Genomic DNA, 23,524 nt, shown 5'->3' on the forward strand with positions numbered 1-23,524 from the left:
ATAAAATATAATTACTAATTAATTATCCATAATTTGATTAAAAATAAGGAAATTAAAGCATCAATAAGATGGGATGATTAAAATGTAACTAGTGTTTGAAAGACTAAAGATTAATTTATTATTATTTTAGGGATGTATGTTATGTATTAAACTAAAAAAGGGATTTTTATTTAATTTTTGGGTATGTTAAAATGCCCTACCCTATACAATAGTATAGATAACGATTGTATTTGTATATGGAATATTGACTATCACATATCGTTACTAACTATTCAAAAGCTATAACTTCAAAGTTCAAAGTAAATGACCATAAGGTGAGGAGGGGTGGTTCACTAGTGATAGTTTCTATCACTTCCACTATTCAATCAAATCATGCCATGTCAGCACCCAATATTCTATCACTAGTGATAGAAATGTAGGAGAGGTGGTATCACTAGTGATGATATCACAACCTTTTTATTTATTCTATCAGTGTACAACTCCTCAGCACTAGAGTACAACCCACCATACGCAAAGTTCCAAACTTTCAACGCGTGACCATCACAACGCGTTAACTCTTCCACACGTGGTGGATGTGTGTCAAAATGGTATGAAAGACTCACAATACAAACACAGAAACAACAAGAAACACAAAAGAAGCGACAAAACGTGACGTAAAAATCTTATTAGTTACCCAAACCGAAAAACACCCAACGCCCAAGACCTTACAAACTGTAAGATCCAAAATACAAACAGTACAAGAAATAATAAATAATCAACTGATGATTATCAGTTGATTAACAAGGACAATACAACCAAAACAGAGATCCACAGGATCTATAGTAACCACAGATCCACACGAAGGATCAACAACTGAAATAAGATCCACATTGGATCATAAACATCATCAGCGACTTGTAACAGCTGCTTGAACAACTTGTAACCGACTAAAGAAGGATAGGTAGGTGAGATAAGAGAGAAACAGGCGTGTAAGAATCATCCAGATACACTTAACTTTTCCTTTTTTATAACAGCAACAGCCCATGTTTCACTTTGCCCCCTAATCTTCCAATACTGCACACTTAACACACAAATAAGCCCAAGGCCCATACAACTTACCAGCCCATACAACTTATAGAACAAATTAACTTTTATACAAACAACCCACTGAACATGTAACGTATTATATTTGATGTATGAATTAGGATAACATAATGTTACATTTTAACATCCCCCCATAATTCATACAGCAAACACATTAACCATTCCCAACTTTTCACATAAATCCTGATGTTGAAACCCATTCAACCCTTTCGTGAATAGGTATGCCAACTGATCATCTACTGATCATCAGAAACAACACAACTTTCTCAGGAAGAACAATACCATTTGCAATCTTTTCTCTCAGAAAATGCAAATCGATCTCAAAATGTTTAGTCCGTTATAAGACAAGACAAGACATGAGAAGTAGATATGAGATTCCTTGAAGTAGAACAACACAAACAATAACAACTAATCAAAAAACTCTTCATAACAAACAGACAACAGACCAGATAAACTGATATGATTTAAAAAATACCATACAATGATAACCAACACAGACTCTAGCAAAATACACAACTAGAAACACATCTCTTACAGAAGAGAAAAATACAAGGCTAAGACTACATACACACAAGAGACAAGCTTGAACTCATACCACATTAAACCTATTCAAATCATGAGATATGACAATAATACAATATGATATACGGATCATATGCAGAAAACAATTTTAACAGTATTGAAGCCAAGAAGTTATCACATGATGCAGAACGATTCTGTAAAAAAAAACACAGGATTCGATAACCATTTATCACGCTCGTAAACTAATCTAATAAAGACTCAGATAAATCAAGAAGCAACCCTGACAAACAAAGACCCATAAACTAAACAATCAGCACAATATCGAACAATATTCACAACTCTCAACTAGGTCTAAAACGAACAAGAATAGCATGAATCTTCAACCATACAAAAACTATTATAACAAGAATTCACATATGACAAGATTTAGAGATTTTAATTGAACAATAGACTTTGACTCTACAATCAAAAGAATCAACTACTTAAACGATACACAAAGTCGCATGTCTAAAAATTTCAGACCCATATCTGAACAAAAAAAACTAGTCAAGAAATCATAAAGACTCGTTTGATTTTACCAAAAAAACCTTTACAATAGCACAAGACATGACCACAAAATTGAATCACACGATTCAAAAACGGTTAGACTACAATAGAATACTAGAATTTTTTCAGAAACATTTCTAATAAACTAGAGGTTCACAAAAAAACAACATAACACAGAACAAAGTCTGAAAACAATGAATCACACAATTCACCAACAATACCACAGGTATATCATATAAACTAAAAAACACATGACTTTTAAGAACTTGGAACCAAGTCCAAACAATTATACTTGTGAAGAACTCAAAGTCAAATTTGACTTGATAAAAAACTTTTATAGCTTTTCAAGAAATATGGAATCACAAGATTCATATCAACACAAATAAACGTGAAGTACACACTTCTATATCAGACAACAATTTCAGCCTAAACAAATAATGAAATACAAAACCACATGATTTAATATCTCACTCACAAGGCTAAGAATACTGAGACATACACAAGACAACAAGACACAGCCAAAGACATCCTGATTCAACACACAATTACACAATTTGCAATCAGGAAAAATACATCTCACTTGAGATAACATACAAGGCTGTCACATATAAAACAAATCTTGACAACACTGATGGTTAAACATGAACCACACAGTTCAACTAACCACCCAAACAAGATTAAAGACAAGCAGACATAGAGACTGCAAACAAAAGACAATTTAACAACATTCAAGACAAAAATTCTCAACATATAGATCTCATAACAAGACAGATACAAACAGATATCAAGAGCAATCTTGGCAAAACAACAGATTAGAGAACACTCAAACCACATGGTTTGACTAATTATACAACAAAATACAATAAGACATACGGACAATGCCTAGGAGACACTTAGACAGTCCAAAAAAACAGAGTTGAATCACATGATCCAAGATAAAGATTCACACCACACAAAACAACAACATTTGCGTTTAAGAAACATGATAACAAGACAGGCCGTGAACAACATGAATTCAATGACCAAGATGTTACTCACTAATTGATGAACAACATACAAGCAACAGACATCAACACATCAAGAACTAATATCATATTATAAACATGAGTGCTCATGAAATTAGATATATCAATCTTTTGGTTAACATAGCAACACACTTATTTCAAAAAACCATTTTACCTTAATAAAACAATGGAGTTCATTTGAACAAGTCATACTACATCTTTTGGACAACATAGACAACCCCAAACAAAGCATCCACTGTACATTTTAAAGATAAAGTTGATTAAAAAAACAGTTTCAAGACAACCACAATAGTTTATTTAGAAGTACCACTTTGTTAATTCATTCTTAATAAAATCCATCAACAGACAAATTCGTCAAATCAAACAAGAAATTACAAACACAAGACTTGTCCAATACGAGAAGCTGATACACACAATCAGTAGTACATTATTATAGAATCATACATGTTAAACTGACATTCTTCAACAAAGAAGATGAAGTACGAAAGCAATCTTCAACACAAAATGCATGTAAGATAACAAGACAATACACATATATCAGACAAACATAAAGTCACATGACTTTTAAGACAAGATAAGACTGTAAACATGAGCATAAACAGCAATAACCAACTTTAAACTTAAAGAGGCAAGAAACGATACTCAAATACAACATGAAACACCCACAAGACAACCCTACAGATTACCACATGATAATATATACAAAATCTACAAGAAATAAGCAAATCTAAGAAACTGGAGATACTTTAGTGAACAAACAGTACTTAAGAGAATAAGCTCAATTTGCAAGTAATGAAAAAATTTTATTATATATATATATTTTTTTAAAACAAGGTCATTACAACACAAACATTCCACTTCTTCATGATTAAGTATAACAAGACGAAAACAAGAAAACCACAAGGTATCAACCAGATAACTACTCACAAAAAATAACAGACAATAAGAAGCAAACAACTCTAAGGCGAAGCTGAGTCAGGGACAAGATTCCAGGTTCATCACTCTATGGTGCCTGGACATGCCTTTACTCAGGAGCCACAACCTAACAACAGCTAACACTTAAGTAAACAAAAAAACAACATACCAGAATCAACAATGACAGACTACCATTTCACTAATTTAAACAATTTACACAGATAGCACAAGGGAACCACAAATGCAAGACATAATGAACAAAGAAGATACACAACAGACTTCACATAACGATCAAGAACAGATAACTACATGCAACAAAAAACAATTGTATGTCTCTCATCGATAGACAAATTGGTCTAACTAGCCTAGTCAGAAAAATGCCCAACATAATATTATTTATTTATTTATTTTTTTTTTTTGAACTATAATCTACCATATTACACAAGAGATTATATCCGTTTAAACAATACACAATCAGACTTTAAAGAACAAAACCTTAGAACAACAAGAGAGCACATAAGTATATGCAACAGGTTTAGATATCACATAAACCAGTGACATGTTTAACAAGATAAAATTCGTCAGAATAAGGAAAAAGACCCTTACAGAATACTCCTGCAACTTTAAGATTTAGAAATATACTTACAGTGGTAATTTTGGATTTACTGTGAAAAGAACAATAGATCATATTCAGGTCGCTAGAAACCCTGGGTACAACACTCTAAACACGGATCAGCAGTTTCAACTTGAACAAGCCCAAATTGACAACAATATATTAACGTCCCTTTTCCACAATAACCTTGCCAAAGAGACCAGCGAATCAAGATGTGCTGTTTTTTCAGAGACTGCTTGAGCTAGGGTTTTGTACAACGAACAGTGCTAGAACACCAAATATCAGGAGAACCTTCGACTTAGGATTGAAAATGTGTGATTGAACCCTAAACCAATCGACAACGAGACAAACAAAAAATCTAGGGTTCAAGACGAAAGAAACCCTAAAAGACGAATCACTCTTGCAGCGGAAGACACTAGAATCGAACAACCACTAAGTCACAAGAGCACTTAAAAACTCAAAACACGGTTGAACCCCAAGATCAGAAATACTCAAACAATAATAAACCCAACACTTCAGATCCATGAATCAAATGAACAAATAAGGGTTTTTATTATTAACAAAACTTTGAAAAAAAAAACAACGAATCAAGAGCCTGTGGCTCTGATACCATGTCAAAATGGTATGAAAGACTCACAATACAAACACAGAAACAACAAGAAACACAAAAGAAGCGACAAAACGTGACGTAAAAATCTTATTAGTTACCCAAACCGAAAAACACCCAACGCCCAAGACCTTACAAACTGTAAGATCCAAAATACAAACAGTACAAGAAATAATAAATAATCAACTGATGATTATCAGTTGATTAACAAGGACAATACAACCAAAACAGAGATCCACAGGATCTATAGTAACCACAGATCCACACGAAGGATCAACAACTGAAATAAGATCCACATTGGATCATAAACATCATCAGCGACTTGTAACAGCTGCTTGAACAACTTGTAACCGACTAAAGAAGGATAGGTAGGTGAGATAAGAGAGAAACAGGCGTGTAAGAATCATCCAGATACACTTAACTTTTCCTTTTTTATAACAGCAACAGCCCATGTTTCACTTTGCCCCCTAATCTTCCAATACTGCACACTTAACACACAAATAAGCCCAAGGCCCATACAACTTACCAGCCCATACAACTTATAGAACAAATTAACTTTTATACAAACAACCCACTGAACATGTAACGTATTATATTTGATGTATGAATTAGGATAACATAATGTTACATTTTAACAATGTGAGTGGCGGCGGTATGTGGTATTGTTCGGTCCTCTAAGTACACAAGTATTATGAACATTCAAATAAACACGTTTGTTCTCTTGCGTTAATTTCCAAACTATAAGAAACTTTGGCCTCATAAATTTATACAAACATTTAATTTTAAATAAAGTGGAAATCACGATATCCTTCATCACCGTTTAACGAATCTTCGAAATCAAAATCCAGCACAATAAAATTTATTACGTATATAAATTGGAAAAAAATCGGCAAAAACCGAAAAAAAAAATCAGAAAAATCACAGATTCCGCCCAAAACTTGCCACCGGTCAAAACTTGTCTACTTAAAAAAATTACGTAGAAAAATATGTGTATACGTGTATAAAACTTAAAATTATACATAAAATGTCCGATCCGATTAATCCCGAACAATAGTTAGTCCCCACCTCACCGGCCGACTAGCTCCTAGCGAGTTCTACAACCATTCAAACACGTTGAACAATCCGTTAAATTTGCATAATCAAAGTTAGACTAGCACTTAAGGCACTTCAACGACTTCAAAGTAAATGCAAGAGTCAATATTGTTTGTATTATAGAGAACATTCAGCTGGTGATCGAGTCTACCAAGCCAAGTCACCACTCACCAAGGTTGAATTATCTACACTTTAAAGAAAAATATAGTATATATAGATTTAGCAAGTTAAACATGAGATATTATCAAAACTTGTTCTTTTTGCATCTATAATGAGAACCCAACTCAGCTTTCTGGGTTTCTTGATACCCTTTTACCTCATCTTTTTTGGGCTTGATATGATGTTGGTTTCAGCCCAGTGTCAAATCAACCAACACTCAGTTTTGATCCAGTTAAAGAACACACTCCAGTTTGATTCTTCTCATTCAACAAAACTAGTGTCCTGGAACCCAAACACCACAGATTGCTGCACCTGGGGAGGTGTTACTTGCAGCATAAACGGTCAGGTTATCGGCCTAGACTTGAGCAACGAAACGATATCCAGTGGAATCAATGATTCTAGTGTTCTTTTCAATCTTAAGAACCTTGAAAGCCTGAATCTTGCTGAAAATGATTTCCACTTGAGGAAAATTCCTTCAAGACTTGGTAATCTTGCCAGCTTGTTGTATCTTAACCTATCGAATTCAGGTTTTTCGGGCCAGATTCCTGGAGAACTGTCACTGCTGACAAGGCTGGATACACTTGTTTTAAGTAGTAACAAACTGGAAGGAGAATTTCCGAGATCTATCTTTGAACTTCAAAAGCTTAGTATCTTGTTATTATCATCTAATAACCTGAGTGGAACCGTAAGTATGGAAGACTTCCAAGATCGTTTAAGCAATCTAACGACTCTGGATCTTTCGTATAATAACTTATCGATCATAACGAGTGATAACATCACTCTCGTGAATCATTTTCCAAACCTATCGATCTTGAGGTTGGCGTCTTGCAATCTTTTAAAGTTTCCTAATCCAGGAAACCAATCAAGATTGACACTTCTTGATCTTTCCAACAACAAAATTGAAGGAAATATCCCCAAATGGATATGCAATGCTTCCTACCTAAAGATTCTTGATTTGTCAAACAATCGATTAAATGGAACGATACCACAGTGTTTGATTGAGTTTGGCCGCAATCTTGCGGTACTAGACTTGGCACACAATGATCTCATTGGTCAAATAGAGGGAACATTTCCTAGCAACTGCGGGTTGAATATTCTAGACCTGCGGGGGAACTCTTTGGAAGGGAAGATCCCACAATCTCTTGTCAACTGTACAATGCTACAGTTCTTAAACCTCGCAAACAACATGATGAATGACACTTATCCATGTTCTTTGGGTGACAATACCAAACTGCGTGGCCTCGTTCTGAGATCCAACAGGTTCCACGGATCCATGCGATGTGGTCAAAACCAACACGACAAATGGTCCAACCTTCAGATTCTAGACATAGCTCACAACAGTTTTAGTGGTGTTGTTCCAGCAGAGTTTCTCTTGCAATGGCGTGCTATGATGACCGGGACGGTAGTATACACAGCTATTGACATCTCAGATAATCAATTTTCAGGGGTGATACCGCTCACAATTGGAAGACTCAAAGCATTGTATTTTCTCAATGTATCACATAATGAGTTCACAGGCTCTATCCCACCATCTATTGGAGATTTGAGTCAGCTGGAAACATTAGACATGTCTACAAACAAATTGACCGGGGAGATCCCATATTCACTCACACGCCTTTCATTTCTTTCATACTTGAATTTGTCATACAATCAGTTGCAAGGAAGAATCCCAGATGGAATCCAACTTTCGACTTTTGGGAATGATTCCTATATAGGCAACGAGGGATTATGCGGATTTCCTTTGAGCAAAGCTTGCCCTAGATCAATTGCACCCGTACCAATATAATGAACTATGCACCGAGTTCCCAAGAATCTGGTAATGTAAATGACTAGCAAACTTGTCAAATAAAGCAGTCTCCATCATTCTCCAAACTGTGTGTTTTGTTATCTGAAATTTATCTACTGTTATTTCTCATATATTTCAATATGTATGTAGAGTGAGAATGTGAAGTCTTGAAGTAAAAGAAAGTGAAAAATATATTAATGTTTCTATAAGTTTACAGTTACATTTATCATATTTCAAATCTGATAATTTCTATAATCATATACACACTTAATTAAAGAATAACTAAAATTCAACAAAAATGCAAATGGATGTATATTAGATCATAGGACAAGACCAAACAAAAATCAAGAAGCATATAAAGATGAACCCGAGGACTGGACCGGATTTTTGGTCTGTATCCGGCTACGTATCTCAGGTTAATCGGTTGAACTGAGACCCAGATTATTGGCTGCAGTGCTAATAACTTCTAAGGCGTTTGAAGATAACTGGGCTGATATTTTGCTAATTTTTGGGCTGCAACTGTGCAAGTAATTACTGGGCTGGTATTTTGCTAATTTATGGGCTGCAACTCTTCAAGTTATTACTGGGCTGTTATTTTGCTATTTTTTGGGGCTGCAAATTAATTAGTGGGCTTCTAAATTTTGGGCTGCACCCAAAATTGAATTCAATAACTTCTGGTATGCAATCAATTAAATTTAAGTTTCATCAACTATCTTACTAATATCCAGGCTGAAAGTTATTTGTTAACTTTTTTTAGAACTAACTCACACTGTAATATGATGCTCCGAGCAGTACTATGGTAGTTGTTTATAATAATGATAAGGAAAATATGCTTCCTATTAATGGTTTGTCAATTGGACTGAACAACTAATTTCTATACAAATCGGATACTCTTTCACTTGTACTATATACATTTCTATACAAATGGGATACTCTTTCACTCATACTATATACATTTCTGGAAACTGGAGTTGCCAATATATCTTAAATATAAGAAGTCTTCAAATGATAAGAAGTAAACAATACCTTTCAAGCAAATTTAAACACTTGTAGAATTGTACGTAGTAATTTATAACTTTACATGTCCTTAGTAAAAATAAATAAAATAGATGTTAATATTAGCAATAGTATTAGAAAGATGCATAAATTTCTATGATGCCAACAAGCATCTGGTCTAAACTCTTTTAACTTTTTTTTTTTTTGGTCACTATAAAGTAAGAATTGATAAATTTAAAAAGAAATATCTTTGACAAACGGCTCTATTTGATATATCCTGTGATTTAAAATTTCGTACAACTTGTGGGGTTACATTTCAAGTCACATTTCATGATATCGTTGCAAAACAATAATGAGCCTCTTCACGGGCCCACTAAGAAGCCCAAAGTCATGCAAGCTACTAAACTAGTGTAAGTTTGCATGAATTACATGTATTGTCCTTATACTTTAGCTGTATTCAAAAGTTTTTTTTTTTGTTTTTGTATCTTGTAGTTCACATCTAGTTTGGCTGCCATTAGTGTTCATGCTTTTGTTCGTATCCAAATGTCAGTTGTGTGTTTACAATTACAACGTATCTAATTAGGGGTGGGGCTTACATGGTACGGACTTAACCTCTAACTAAACCATAACCAAGTACTGCAGTTCAGGGTTGGCTCTTGGTAAGGTCAAAGTGGGTATCTGTCCAGAGCCCGTTCTCACTGCGGCTCAAATTTTTAAAAATTATGTGTATATATAATTGCTTTTAAATAAAAGACTAGTTAATTTTAAAAATCCAATTTGATTGTTAGGTGTGTATAGTGGTAACACCATATATCCATCATTACAATTTTTTTTTTATATTTTTTATTTAATCTCTAAATTTAAAAACTAATAACATTTCACTAAATTATAAAACATTATAATAAATATATTTAATGCTACCCGTCTTCATCACCGTTGTTGCCTTCTTCTTCGTCGTGATCTCCGTCATCCAAACCTTTGTCTTCAAAGCCTCCAATTTCGAAATCCTCTTCTTCTTCGGATTCTTCTTCGTGGTCGCCATCTTGTGGAATGTTGCAAATCTCCCAAGCATGCTCGACCAAATTCTCCTTTAATGCGTTATGTAAGTCCATGGAACGCAATAGTTAACCGTTTAAGATTCTCTCCTCCATTGTTGATTGCGTTCCTTCAACAACATCATCCAGAAAATAGTTTTGCCATATAGTTTTCCCATCGTCTTCTAAAATCATATTATGTATTATGATACAAGCATACATCACCATTCTAAACTTTTCTTTATCCCACATACTACAAGGATTTCTAATAAAATGACATCATTGTTGAATAATCCCAAAACACCTGTCGATGTCCTTTCGCGGAGACTCTTACAGTTTCTTAAAATGCTGTCGTTTTATATCGAGAGTTTCAGAAAATGTTTTCACAATATTTGAATACTCCGGGTATATACCATCACTCAAATAATATCCATGTGTGTAGTCATTCCCATTTGCATGGAACCCGGCTTTGGGTATCGTACCCAAAATGTAACCCTCTAGCAATGGTGAAAACTCGAAAGTATTTATGTCGTTCATACACCTGGCGATACCAAAGAAGACCAACCAAACCCAAAGGTCATATGACGCATCGGCTTGTAAAACCAACGTCGGTCCTTTCTGGTCACCACGTGTGCGTTGACCTCGCCATGCGGTTGGACAATTATGCCAACGCCAATGCCAACAGTCTAAACCACCAATCATGCCGGGTATTCCATGTTTTTCTAAATACACTTCATATATTTGTTGAAGGTCGTCCCAAGTCAGGTTTCTCAAGTAACGTTTTCCATATAATTGGCATATAACTAAACATAAAAATTTATATATAACCGTTATTTTTTTAACTTTATTATACTGTAAAATAAAATTAAATATATATGAGTAAGTAAAAAAATACCGTAGCAGAAATATTCCAAGGTATCACGTGTGGTTTTCTCGGCCATCTTCAAATACTCGTCGTTGATGGCGTACGTGTTTCCGTAGGCAAGTACACGTAACACGGATGCTATCTTTTGAATTGAGCTAAATCCTAGACATCCTCTAGCGTCGGTTTTTGCTTAAAGTAGTCATGCTTACATTCCAAATCATCGTTAATGCACAAAAATAACCGTTTACTCATCCGAAATCGGCGCCTAAAAACACTAGGGTTGTGAACCGGTGTAGGATCGAAGTAGTTTTTCTTTAAACATTCATGTGCGGCTTCACAGTGAAGACTTTATTGGAGAAAAAACTTATATTGATTGTTGTGTTTTACAAAGAAAAACTAGAGGCCTATTTATACAAAAACAATAATCTAAAAAACGGAAACATATTGAATGGACGGGCTGGAAATAGGCTGGCGAATAGCTAGCAAATCTTTGATTGGAAATGATGACCAAATCTGATCCTATAATTTTGCCTTTGACAATCTTTTCCGTTTAACACTCCCCCTCAAGTTGAGTAGTGGGATCTCCAATACTTAACTTGCTCAGGCATTTGCTGAATATTTTCTCATTAACCGCCTTTGTTAGGATATCTGCTAATTGATCTTCAGACCTCACAAAAGGTAGTTCAAGTATCCCTGATTCTAGCTTTTCTTTAATGAAGTGTCTATCTACTTCTACATGCTTTGTACGATCATGCTGCACCGGATTTTCTGAGATTTGAATAGCTGCTTTGTTGTCACACATGATTCTAGTTGGTTCTGTCGGAGGAAAACCGACTTCAGTTAGAAGCTTCCGTATCCATAGTATTTCTGTCAAGCCTCGTGCGATTCCTCGAAATTCAGCTTCTGCACTGGATAGAGCAACCACCTTTTGCTTCTTGCTTCTCTAGGTAACTAGATTTCCACCGACTAGGGTGAAGTACCCTGATGTTGATTTTCGATCCCCTTTATCTCCGGCCCAGTCTGCATCAGTGTACCCTTGAATTTTCAGATGTCCGTTTGATTTACAGAGGACTCCATGGCCAATTGTTCCTTTGAGATATCTCATGATTCTACATACTGCTTCCATGTGTGCTATTTGAGGTTGGTGCATAAACTGGCTAACCACACTTACTGCATAAGCTATGTCAGGTCGTGTGATATCAGCTTTCCTACTAGTCGTTGATACCTCTCTTTTTCGACTAGTTTTGCTCATTCCTCCATTTGAAGTTTATGATTCACCATCATTGGTGTATCTGCTGGTTTGCAGTCGATCATTCCCGTTTCGGCTAACATATCTAGGATGTATTTTTTCTGGCAAATAAAGATTCCTCATTTGGACCTTAGTACTTCAATTCCAAGAAAATACTTAAGTCTTCCCAAGTTTTTCATTTCGAATTCTCGGAACAGGCTCTCTTTTAATTTTGTCATTTCTTCCTTGTCATTCCCCGTAATAATCATATCATCAACATATACTATTAGACATGTTACAAGTCTTCCTCTTTGTTTGATGAACAAAGTGTGGTCTGAGTTGCTTTGTTTGAATCCATATCCTTTCATTGCGAGTGTAAATCTACCAAACCATGCTCGAGGAGATTGCTTTAGACCATAAAGGGATTTTTTTAACCGACATACTTCACCAGTCTTGAGATCTGTTGCAAAACCAGGAGGAGCTTCCATGTAAACTTCTTCTGTTAATTCTCCATGCAGAAAAGCGTCCTTTACGTCAAATTGATGAAGTGGCCAATTTTCGTTTGCAACTATTGAGAAAAGGACTCTGATAGTGTTAGTTTTGGCCACTGGTGAGAAGGTTTCCAAGTAGTCGATCCCGTATGTTTGAGTATATCCTTTAGCTACCGGTCGGGCTTTGTACCTCTCAATGGTTCCATCTGACTTATATTTCACTGTAAAAACCCATTGACATCCCACGGGTTTCTTTCCTGGTGGGAGAGTACACTTTTCCCATGTATCATTTTTCATCAGGGCCTCCATCTCTGTTCTCATTGCTTTTTTCTAGTTCTCAGATTCTAAGGCTTGTTTTACATTGGTTGGAGTATGTTCAGAATATAATGAGGAAGCAAACGCCTTAGCTTCATGAGACAGGCTCCCTCTGGCTATGTTGGCTACCGGATAATTTGAGTTTCGAGATTCCTTTTCTGGGGAATATCGCTTGGGAGGAACTCCCCTATTTGCCCTTGGTGGCAACACATACCGTTCTGGTGCTTCCCTTGGTTCAACGTGCTCTGCTGTTGTTACCGGTTCTATGTGTTCATCATCACTATGATTAGGGGAGGCAGGAGAACTTCGTTCAGCTTGCTCCTGTTCTGTGTGCTCACATTCATAATGATTAGGGGAAACATCAGAATTTTCAGGAATCTCATTCTTACTTACCTCAGGCATCAGGTTGGAGGGATTTTCTCCAGTGACACTGTGCTCAGTTGGTTGTGTTTTTGTGTCAGGCGGTGATTCTCCTTTGGTACAGTGATCTCCTCTGGTTATGACTTCCTCAGAAGATGGGAATCGAGTCAGCCAAGCCAGTGTGTCTATGTGTTCGTTCTCCCCCTGACCATTGGGTTGGGTGTTATAGAAGTATTCTGTTTCAAGAAAGTCAAGGTTAATAGTAGTGTGTGTGTGTGTGACGTGTTTTTGGGTTGTAACAACGATAACCTTTTTTATTAACTCCATAGCCCACAAACACACATTTCTCGGCACACGGGTCAAGTTTTGTTCGATTGGTTTTGGGTATGTGAACAAAGGGTGAGCAGCCAAAAATTCGTGGTTCAAGAGTAAGAGGAGGAGGGACCTTGGCAAATTTTTCTAGGGCTTGTATGGGGGTTTTTAGTTCAAGAATTTTTGTAGGAAGTTTATTTATAAGGTATACAGAAGAAGCAACTGCTTCGGGCCAGAAGAATTTAGGGACTTTGGATTCGATTAGGAAGGTTCGAGTCATCTCAAGTATTATACGGTTTTTGCGTTCGGCGACTCCATTTTGTTCAGGAGTATGTGGACAGGTGGCTTGGTGAATTATCCCCTTGGTTTGGCAAAACTGTTTTATGGATGCATTAACGAATTCTCCCCCATTGTCGGACCGAAGAATTTGAATTTCTTTTTGAAATTGAGTGTGAATCATAGTATGGAATATAGTAAATTTTTCAAAAACTTCAGACTTGTGTTTCAAGAAATAGACCCACGTCATACGGGTACAATCATCTATGAATAGCAAGAAATAACGAGGTAACGTCCCAAAACCCAAATGTTTAACTTACGCATGTGTTTCCTTGTTTTATGGCATGAAGTGGGTTAACCGGTTTTAAATAACTTATTTAAAGTATGAGTTAAATGGTGAGGAAGGAAGTTTGTGACAGATAAGAAAAATAGCAAACTTGAGGGACTAAACTTGGTGGAATGGAATTAAGTTTATATAAAAAAAAGGGTAAATTACAGTTTTCGTCCTTTATGTTTGTACTGGATTGCAATGGATGACCTTTACCTTTAATAATTACAGTTACAGTCCTTTTTTTTTAAATTTGTTACACCCTACGTCCTTTGACCCTAACTTGATTAAAAATTTCAGTTAACGTAGGACATGTGCACCCAATGTGAGGGCAAAACGGTCATTTTAAAACTAAAAAACTTTTATAAAAATCTATAAAACATTTCCTCAATATTTATCTCTTTCTGCCCTGTTGAAACCATTATGCGCACACATCCAAGACCCCCCTGCCATTTATCTGTATCCCTCTCGGCTATGACCGGCCGGTTATGGCTGGTTCTCCGGCTACACCACCACACCACGACCACACTCTAAATCTTTCTCACCCTCACTTACCGGCGAAGAAATCTCCGACGAGACACTCACAACAACCCCTGCCTCCTCTCTCTAGCGACTCACCCTCACTTACCGGCGACGACATGATGGCGGCGGTGGAGCTATTTCTTTCCGACAAACCTCCGACAAAACCCCGGTAAGTTTTCGCCTCAGAGTTCTTCTTCAACTCAGATCTGATTGGATCTTCCTCATCATGGATTTTTTTAGGCATCAATGATGATAAGCGATGATGATGCAAAAGAAGTTGCAAATGAAGAAGAAAATCACAAGGTTTTGTGGAGAAAAAAATAAAGTAGAAAATCCAAGGTTTTGTGAAGAAAATCATGGTTACAGAACATAAATAAAAGTACTCTTTGATTCATGAAAGCAGAAATTGAAGAACTGATTAATAACAGGAAGAAGTAAGATGATGATTGAATACCTTTCAATAAGATGAATTGTGAAGTAAAGAACAATACTATGATGAAAGTTGGATTGATGGAGGAAGCATAAGGAAGGGGTTTGATTTTTTGAAAGGTTTAAATACACAGAATCAAACCAATGAGAATAAAGTTTATTTCTATATCCATATGAAATTGATCTGAAGTTTGCAATCGATTCAATCTGCCTGAATCAGTTTATCGTTCCGATTGCAACCAATTTCATATGCCATATCAGATCGAGGGTTCAAGAACGATGCCGGCAACTAGGTTTTTTGGTGACTGGCTTTAAGAGAGAGAGAGATGGAGAAAAGAAATTGCGAGAAAGATGGAGAAGAGAGGGAGAGAGAGAGAGCTGGGGGAGAGAGTATGGGTATTTATTTATTGGGGAAGAAGATGGTGTCACGGCCCCCGACCCGGTTTGACCCTTTTCAGGAGCCGCGGGACAGGAATCCCGTGGTATTTAATTTAGGTGACAGCGGAAGTCTTTTTAAAACAGGATCTTTTCAATATTTCAAACTGCCCGTTTATATAATTTAGGGATATAATCCCATAATTTACATTAAGCTGATTTCACAGGGAAATCTTTATTTCTCAAAACATGTTTCTTTTATTTATTTACATTGAGCCACTTTTCTAAGCTGGGAGTGCTTCACGGCACTTTTCTTTTGTCACGACCCCTGACCCACCCTGGACGGAATCGGGAGTCGCGAGCAGCCAAGCGGTACCGGTGGTTAGTTTTGAAAACATTGCAGCGGAAATTTCATCAGGACCGTGAGTTAGGAAAAATATCAGAGTTTAGAAATACCAGATTTTATTTAAATAGATGGAATAAATTCCATTTTTACAAAGGTAGCTTTTAATAAAAACAATATTTCTTAATTTGATTTAATTAATAAGCCACTTCTTGAAGTCTTTCAGTGCCGGATCCAATTCTTACTCCCATCTACTGTAATTACCTGAAACGCGTTTTAAAAAGGTTTTGTCAGCGGGAAATACTGAGTGAGTTCATTCAGGTTTTATGAAATGACTCTTAGTTATAAATTACAGCATAAGAGCGATTACAATGGTTCACATCTTATCTTTATCTGGCTTTCTGCCACAATGGTGACAAGTCACAATGGTGACGATGGTCATACCACTATTAGGTCAATGAACTCTAATAGTGACGTTCCTCCCTAGTAGGTCAATGAACCTAACTGGGAGAAATAGTAATGTGCACAATACCCCACTAACCAATAAATCAAGATATCCACGACTTAGTCCCTGTAATTATAACTTTTGAAAATACTTTGAGGTATTGTAAAACAGTTTGAGAAAAAGAGAATGACTCACATTGCAGATTTAACGAGCAAGATATAAGCCTACTGATTTGCCTGTGATTAACCTAATTTAAATAATAATACACACACACAAACGGGTTAGTAACTAATTCAACAGTTACGTCAATTCACGAGATCAAACCCTCACATCGATTAACAAGTGCGATACTTAATAATTCAATCGGATTCACAACGAATAACAGAGCATAGTTCGAATTCGAACAGCACTCAAGTATTCAAGTCGAAATCACGATGAATAATCAAAGTACAAGCTCAATTTGAGCAGCACTCGGACAATCGTTGGATAGTTATAATCGATCGGACGTTGAATCGTAATAGCGATCGAGTTATTACCCTGATTGCGGCAGCGATTCGAGATCTGTGTGTGTTTTAATAGTATACAGGCGATATCTCCGTATGTATTTGGAGTTTTATCGTCGTTTCAGTGCCCAAAATCAAGTCCCAGTGTCCTCTATTTATACTAATTTTTGGGACATGCTTACCTACCTGCTTGACATGCCTACCTACTTGCTTGATTGACATGCCTACCTACCTGCTTGACATGCCTACCTACCTGCTTGACATGCCTACCTACTTGCTTGATTGACATGCCTACCTACCTGCTTGACATGCCTACCTACTTGCTTGATTGACATGCCTACCTACCTGCTTGACATGCCTACCTACCTGCTTGACATGCCTACCTACTTGCTTGATTGACATGCCTACCTACCTGCTTGACATGCCTAGGTGTCTTAATTATGGTTTCCTTATTGATTAATTATCATCCTAATTATTGATTTTAATGAGAGTTGTTACATCTTTGCTCACAACAGATCACCTGAAACATGTTTGAAAAATGTTTTGTCAGCGGGGAAATACTGAGTGAATCATTCATTTTACTAAAACGACACATTTGTTATAATTTACAGTATTAAGAGCGATTACAATGTTTCCGATATCAAACCAACTACCCACAGTACTTGTCACTCGAACAACCATCGGTAGCCTCTTTGCCCGATGGTGTCTGTGACTATGGTCATATCACTCATTGGCTAACCCGTTGTCCAATAGTGACGGTTATCAAGTAATGTATACAAAACCCCACATACCGGCTGTAACTTGGTGATTACAAAGACTTAATCCCTGTAATTATAACTTTGAAAATAATTTGGAGTTTTGTAAAACAGTGGATAAAAAGAGAATGACTCACATTGCAGATTTACGAGCAGAGTATAAGCTTTACTGATTAGCCTTCTAACCTAATTTAAATAACAATGTACACACACAACGGGGTTAGTAACTAATTCAGCAGTTACGTCAATTCACGAGATTAAACCCTCACAACGATTAACAAAGTGCAATACTTAACAATTCAGCGGATTCACAACGAATGACAGAGTATAGTCCGAATTCGAACAGCACTCAAACATTCAAGTCGAAATCACGATGAATAACAAAGTATAAACTCAATTTGAGCGGCACTTAAACAATCGTTGGACAGTTACAATCGATTGGACGTTGAATCGTAATAGCGATCGAGTTATTACCCTGATTGCGGCAGCGTTTCGAGATTAGTGTGTGTTGTGTACGATTTCTGCTATAACTCCGTGCATAAGGTGAATTCGGACGTCGAAGTAACACCAAAATTCAAGTGCCACTGCCCCCTATTTATAGTTGGAAAATGCTCCCCCTCGCGCCACGCGAAAGAGACATGTGTACCCGTCGCGTGGCGCGACGGGTCTACTTTCTAGCCTAGGTTGTTTCGTGTCCCAGATAGCCTTGCTGAGTAAATGTACGAACAAATTTCATTTCTACAGCAATTTTAGAAGATAATTGTCCAATAGGGTTTAGCCCCCCTGAGTTTTAGGGGCCCTGATCCAGATTCCGATTGTTATGAAATTTTTTTAGGGTTTATGCGGAATTACTTGGGTTTCCCAGTTAGGGTTTCCTTAATAGATAATTAATCTACTAAGCATTAATATTAGTGAGAGTTGTTATAGATGGTGTTAATTTATTAATATATATTTTAAATAAAATATGAAATGACCAGAATACCCTTAAGTGGATAGACATAACTGAAAATTTTAACTGAGTTAGTGCTAAAGGACGAAAGGTGTAATGCATTTTTCAAATAAAGGACTGTGGCTGTAATTATTGAAGTTAAAGGTCATCCATTGCAACACGGTATAAACATAAAGGACGAAAAGTGTAAAGGTCAATTGGATGTGAAATCAATGCACGAAAAGAGCTAGAATGTGCATATGTGTGTGCGTGAAGTGTCTGGAGAAAGAAAGAGAGGAGAAAACCCTCTTACAAGAACAAGTATGCAATTCAAACTCAAATCAAGGTCAATTGGATGTGAAATCAATTCATGAAAGAAGAATCCTTACCATCTAGACAAGATAAACATGTGGTAAGTTGTAATTTGTGATTTGGTGATCTTGTATGAAGTGGGTTTGTGATCAATCCTGAAATTTGTTGAAATTGAGCATGGATATGTGTTAGAATGACCAAATAGAACTTGTTTTATGTATGATATCAAGTAATTTGATGTTTGAAGGTGAAACCCACTTGGGTTAGTGAAAATGGCGACATGGGTATAACACCCATGTCCAATCCGTGTTCAAAATTTGATGTAGTATGTTGTATGTGATGAATACTTGTTAGATCGGTTGAGTATGGTATGGAATTAGGTTGATTTTAGTTGTATTTGATGGATGAAGGAAATGAGTAGGAAGATGAGCATAAGATCCTTATACAATGTGCTAAGAAAGTAGTATGCACACCAAGTGTTTGTTGAAATGCCTAGGTGAGATTAATAGATGAAATTGTATACAAATGATGGATGAAAGTGTATAATGTGTGGCGGTAATGTAATTCGGTGATAATTAAACATGAGAAATATGATTCGAATGGAATACATGTGGGATTTTGGTTAATTATATGATTTGGTAAACACTATGCATTAGAAGTTGTACTCTATGCTTGGATAATATGATGCACATTATGTGTATTGCTATATGAGTATGAAATGTGTATAATGTCCATAGTATAATCTATTAATGTTGAGAATGTATGAGGTTAAGTTGATAATTCAAATGATGGACAGTTGACTTTCTAAAAGTCAACTGTGCATAAATAGCATAGTAAGATAATTGGCCACAAATATAGTGTTAAGAAAATCGCAAGGCACATGCTATATCAATAGATGTTATGTGTGACGATATAAAGAATTATATGGAATGAATGTAATTTAGAATGTGCGTGTATGCTAATAATGCGGTAACCATAATGACATGAAAGTATACGATCATGTCAAGGTGGGTGGAACCGTGGAAGGCTAACGGGAGGATGTGAGGAAGCAAGTATGAAACGGACGCTTAAGGTAAGTGATTTCCGGAATCACTTCTTATTTATAAATGATGTTTGGTATGTTGTATATAGGGAACCATGTAAGAATTTACGGGTAAGGGTAAGTACCAAGGCAAGTTCATATGAACTTCATCTATCCTTAATGTAAATTAAGATGATAGTTTCATTGTGTTAATGGAATGTGCATTATGTTGTTGAATGTTCATCGTGTTAATGGAATGTGCATTATGTTGCAGAATGTTCATCGTGTTAATGGAATGTGCATTATGTTGCAGAATGTTCATCGTGTTAATGGAATGTGCATTATGTTGCAGAATGTTCATTGTGTTAATGGAATGTTCATTATGTTGTTGAATGTTCATTATGTTGCTGAATGTTCATCGTGTTAATGGAATGTGCATTATGTTGTTGAATGTTCATCACGTTAATGGAATATGCATTATGTTGCTGAATGTTCATTGCGTTAATGGAATGTTCATTATGTTGCTGAATGTTTATCGTGTTAATGGAATGTGCATTATGTTGCTGAATGTTCATCGTGTTAATGGAATCTGCATTATGTTGCTGAATGTTCATTGTGTTAAACGAATGTTTATTATGTCGCTGAATGTTCATTGTTTTAATGGAATGTTCATTATGTTGCTGAATGTTCATCGTGTTAATGGAATGTGCATTGTGTTGCTGAATGTTCATTGTGTTAATGAAATGTTCATTATGTTGCTGAATGTTCATCGTGTTAATGGAATGTGCATTATGTTGCTGAATGTTCATCGTGTTAATGGAATGTGCATTATGTTGCTGAATGTTCATTGTGTTAATGGAATGTTCATTATGTTGTTGAATGTTCATTGTGTTAATGGAATGTGCATTATGTTGAAGAATGTTCATCGTGTTAATGGAATGTGCATTATGTTGCTGAATGTTCATTGTGTTAAACGAATGTTCATTATGTTTCTGAATGTTCATCATGTTTGTTGGAAGTTAGTCGGTTATGTTTGTTAGTAATTGCATTGAGTTGTGTTGATATGTTTGTAGTTAAGGCTCAACTTACAAATAAGTGAATGTGACTTGTATGTATGTATGTAGATATGGAACTGTAGCGTGTGTAGGTCGTGTGAACTTGTATGCACGTGCATATGAATGAGATACGTATGAATGTACTTAGATATATGAAAGTGTATACACGTGTTGTAATCTAATGATTGTAGATCACTTGTATACGTATACATGAAGATGTGGGTTTTCAATATGTTTGAGATTACGTACCCCTAACCATGTTACTATTGAGAATGAAATAAATGGAGTGCAGGTATGGGAACGCCGGACCCTCGAGGAATTGATGTCGGACTCGAGTAAATAAAATTGAGAGGATGTTTCAATGGAATACCTTATGTAGCTCGAATGTGATATAGCCTGTTAAGGATATGTATTAAATTATATATGATGTTACCATGTACTAAAGTGTTGGTTATATATGGTGACCGCAGGTTACAGATATTCATGATGGACAAGTGAACGAGGGTCGAGTTGAAGATCATGGATTGTACGGGAAAGCGGTCACATTGTTGTAATTATTTGTTAACATAGTTACATTAAATAAATGATGAATGATGTATTCGTGTTAAAAGGTTTGACCTTACAGTATTCAAGTATGTTAGAGTAGTTAAAAGGAAGAAATTTTACGGTTCATTTTTCCGTTGCGTCGTTTTCGGTCAAATCAGGATTAGGGTCTTACAAGTTGGTATCAGAGCCTAGGTTTCAGTGAAACCAAGTACTTGGAGATAGGTACTTGAACTCAAACATGTGTGCTCTTGTGACTAGGAACCCGTACAATCCAAGTCTCGATCAAGACCAGAAGGTAATCATGGATGATTGAGGAGGATGTTATGAGGATGCGGTCTAGGACCGACACCAAAGCATGTAGTGAGACAAGTTGACCCCAGGTACATAAATTTTAGTATGTGGGTACCGGTGATGGTAAAACCTCTCGAAGGAAGGGAAATTTTAAATGAAAAATAATGATGATATAGTTATAAAGTTTTGAAAATGTTACACGAGCCGAAACCCAATTCTCCGGGTATAAGGTGATGATTACATGAAGGCACGAGGATAGTATGTGGATTGTGTACCTGGCCAGTGCGCAAGAAGCATACGACACTCGTGAGGCCATGATAATTATCACATGTATGTCCGGTAGGATTGGAAAGTAAGTAGACGTGTGGGTGAAAGGAATGAAAAGTATGAATGAAGGTTTTAATCCGTAGGTGAGTACGAATCAAACTTATGTAGAATGGAAAGTATGAATGACGGTTTGAATCCGTAGGTGAGTACGGATCAAACTTATGTAGAATGGAAATTATGAATGAAGGTTGGAATCCGTAGGTGAGTACAAATTAAACTTATCTAGAATGGAAAGTATGAATGACGGTTTGAATCCGTAGGTGAGTACGGATCAAACTTATGTAGAATGGAAAGTATAAATGAAGGTTTGAATCCGTAGGCAAGTACGGATCAAACTTATGTAGAATGGAAAGTATGAATGAAAGTTTGAATCCGTAGGTGAGTACAGATCAAACTTACGAGAATGACAAGTATGAAAAAAAAAAGAGTTAAATCCGTGGGTGAATACGGATTAAACATATAAGAAAGAAAAGTAGAATGAAAGGCTTGAATCCGTAAGTAGGAACATATCAAACTTACAAGAATGAAAAGTAGAAATGAAATGTTTGAACCCGTAAGCAAGCACGGATCAAACATATGCGAATAAAAGATGTGAATGATAGATTTGAAAGGAAGGGGTCATATCCGTAAGTAAGCATAGATAGAACTTTAAGAATGAGTTGTAAATGAAAGAAAGGTAGAGACCCTAAGCGAGTAAGAATGAACGGGATTAAAGGAGGAATTGTGTTTCTCTCCCCAACTAAGGAAAGTATGTACATTGTAAGTAAGTGGTATTTATAGTTTTATCATATTAAGCATATTGCTTGATTAACTGAATGCATATGTATATTTATATGCAAAGCATATATGAACACGTGTGGGATGGATTCTAGCCAATTGATAAAAAAAAGGTAAGTAAGAATGTATTTACAGTTTGACTTCCTGAAAATTCAAACGAAGTTGAGTTGTTATTTATGAGTCAAGTAATAGTAAATTAGCAAGAAAGGTTTGACTCATTTAGTAAGTATAACCGTTGAAAGATGTTGTAGTAGGAATTTTAGTTGAAAGAAAGAAGTTTTAAATAAGTTACATGTTAGGCATGTTAGTAATCGACTCATGAGAGTCAGAATGAATGACGGG

The 23,524-nt window shown here is 36.1% G+C and overlaps 2 protein-coding genes and 1 long non-coding RNA gene across 3 annotated transcripts; 1 reads left to right on the plus strand and 2 right to left on the minus strand.

Annotated features, from left to right (window-relative positions):
• Positions 1–637: 637 nt before the first annotated feature.
• LOC110884808 lies at positions 638–5,943 on the minus strand. The gene is made up of 2 exons (XR_004870574.1): positions 4,738–5,943; positions 638–3,411 (listed from the first exon to the last, which is right to left on the minus strand). It is a non-coding gene; the product is annotated as an uncharacterized LOC110884808 (long non-coding RNA).
• A 692-nt stretch (positions 5,944–6,635) lies between these two features.
• LOC110884809 (receptor-like protein 43) lies at positions 6,636–8,547 on the plus strand. Its single transcript, XM_022132521.2, has one exon. The coding sequence runs from the start codon at positions 6,675–6,677 to the stop codon at positions 8,346–8,348; it is 1,674 nt and encodes a 557-aa protein (XP_021988213.1). The 5' UTR covers positions 6,636–6,674; the 3' UTR covers positions 8,349–8,547.
• Positions 8,548–10,261: 1,714 nt separating this feature from the next.
• On the minus strand, positions 10,262–12,045 carry LOC110881430. The gene is made up of 4 exons (XM_022129692.1): positions 11,835–12,045; positions 10,713–11,181; positions 10,520–10,631; positions 10,262–10,432 (listed from the first exon to the last, which is right to left on the minus strand). Exons 1-4 carry the CDS (start codon positions 12,043–12,045, stop codon positions 10,262–10,264), a joined length of 963 nt encoding a protein of 320 aa, XP_021985384.1.
• Between the last annotated feature and the right edge of the window lie 11,479 nt (positions 12,046–23,524).

Source organism: Helianthus annuus, chromosome 10 (genome assembly GCF_002127325.2).
Source record: "Helianthus annuus cultivar XRQ/B chromosome 10, HanXRQr2.0-SUNRISE, whole genome shotgun sequence".
NCBI classification, from domain to species: domain Eukaryota; kingdom Viridiplantae; phylum Streptophyta; class Magnoliopsida; order Asterales; family Asteraceae; genus Helianthus; species Helianthus annuus.

What these genes read in the sequence shown, in the direction of transcription:
- LOC110884809 (XM_022132521.2), top strand. Translation starts at nt 6,675, where the DNA reads ATGAGAACCCAACTCAGCTTTCTGGGTTTCTTGATACCCTTTTACCTC.
- LOC110881430 (XM_022129692.1), bottom strand. Translation starts at nt 12,045, where the DNA reads ATGTGTGACAACAAAGCAGCTATTCAAATCTCAGAAAATCCGGTGCAG. An exon ending in CAAATGCCTGAGCAAGTTAA is followed by an intron (nt 11,182 to 11,834) that starts GTATTGGAGATC and finishes TTTTATGTTTAG; the next exon opens with TTATATGCCAATTATATGGA. An exon ending in AAAACTATTTTCTGGATGAT is followed by an intron (nt 10,433 to 10,519) that starts GTTGTTGAAGGA and finishes AACGCATTAAAG; the next exon opens with GAGAATTTGGTCGAGCATGC.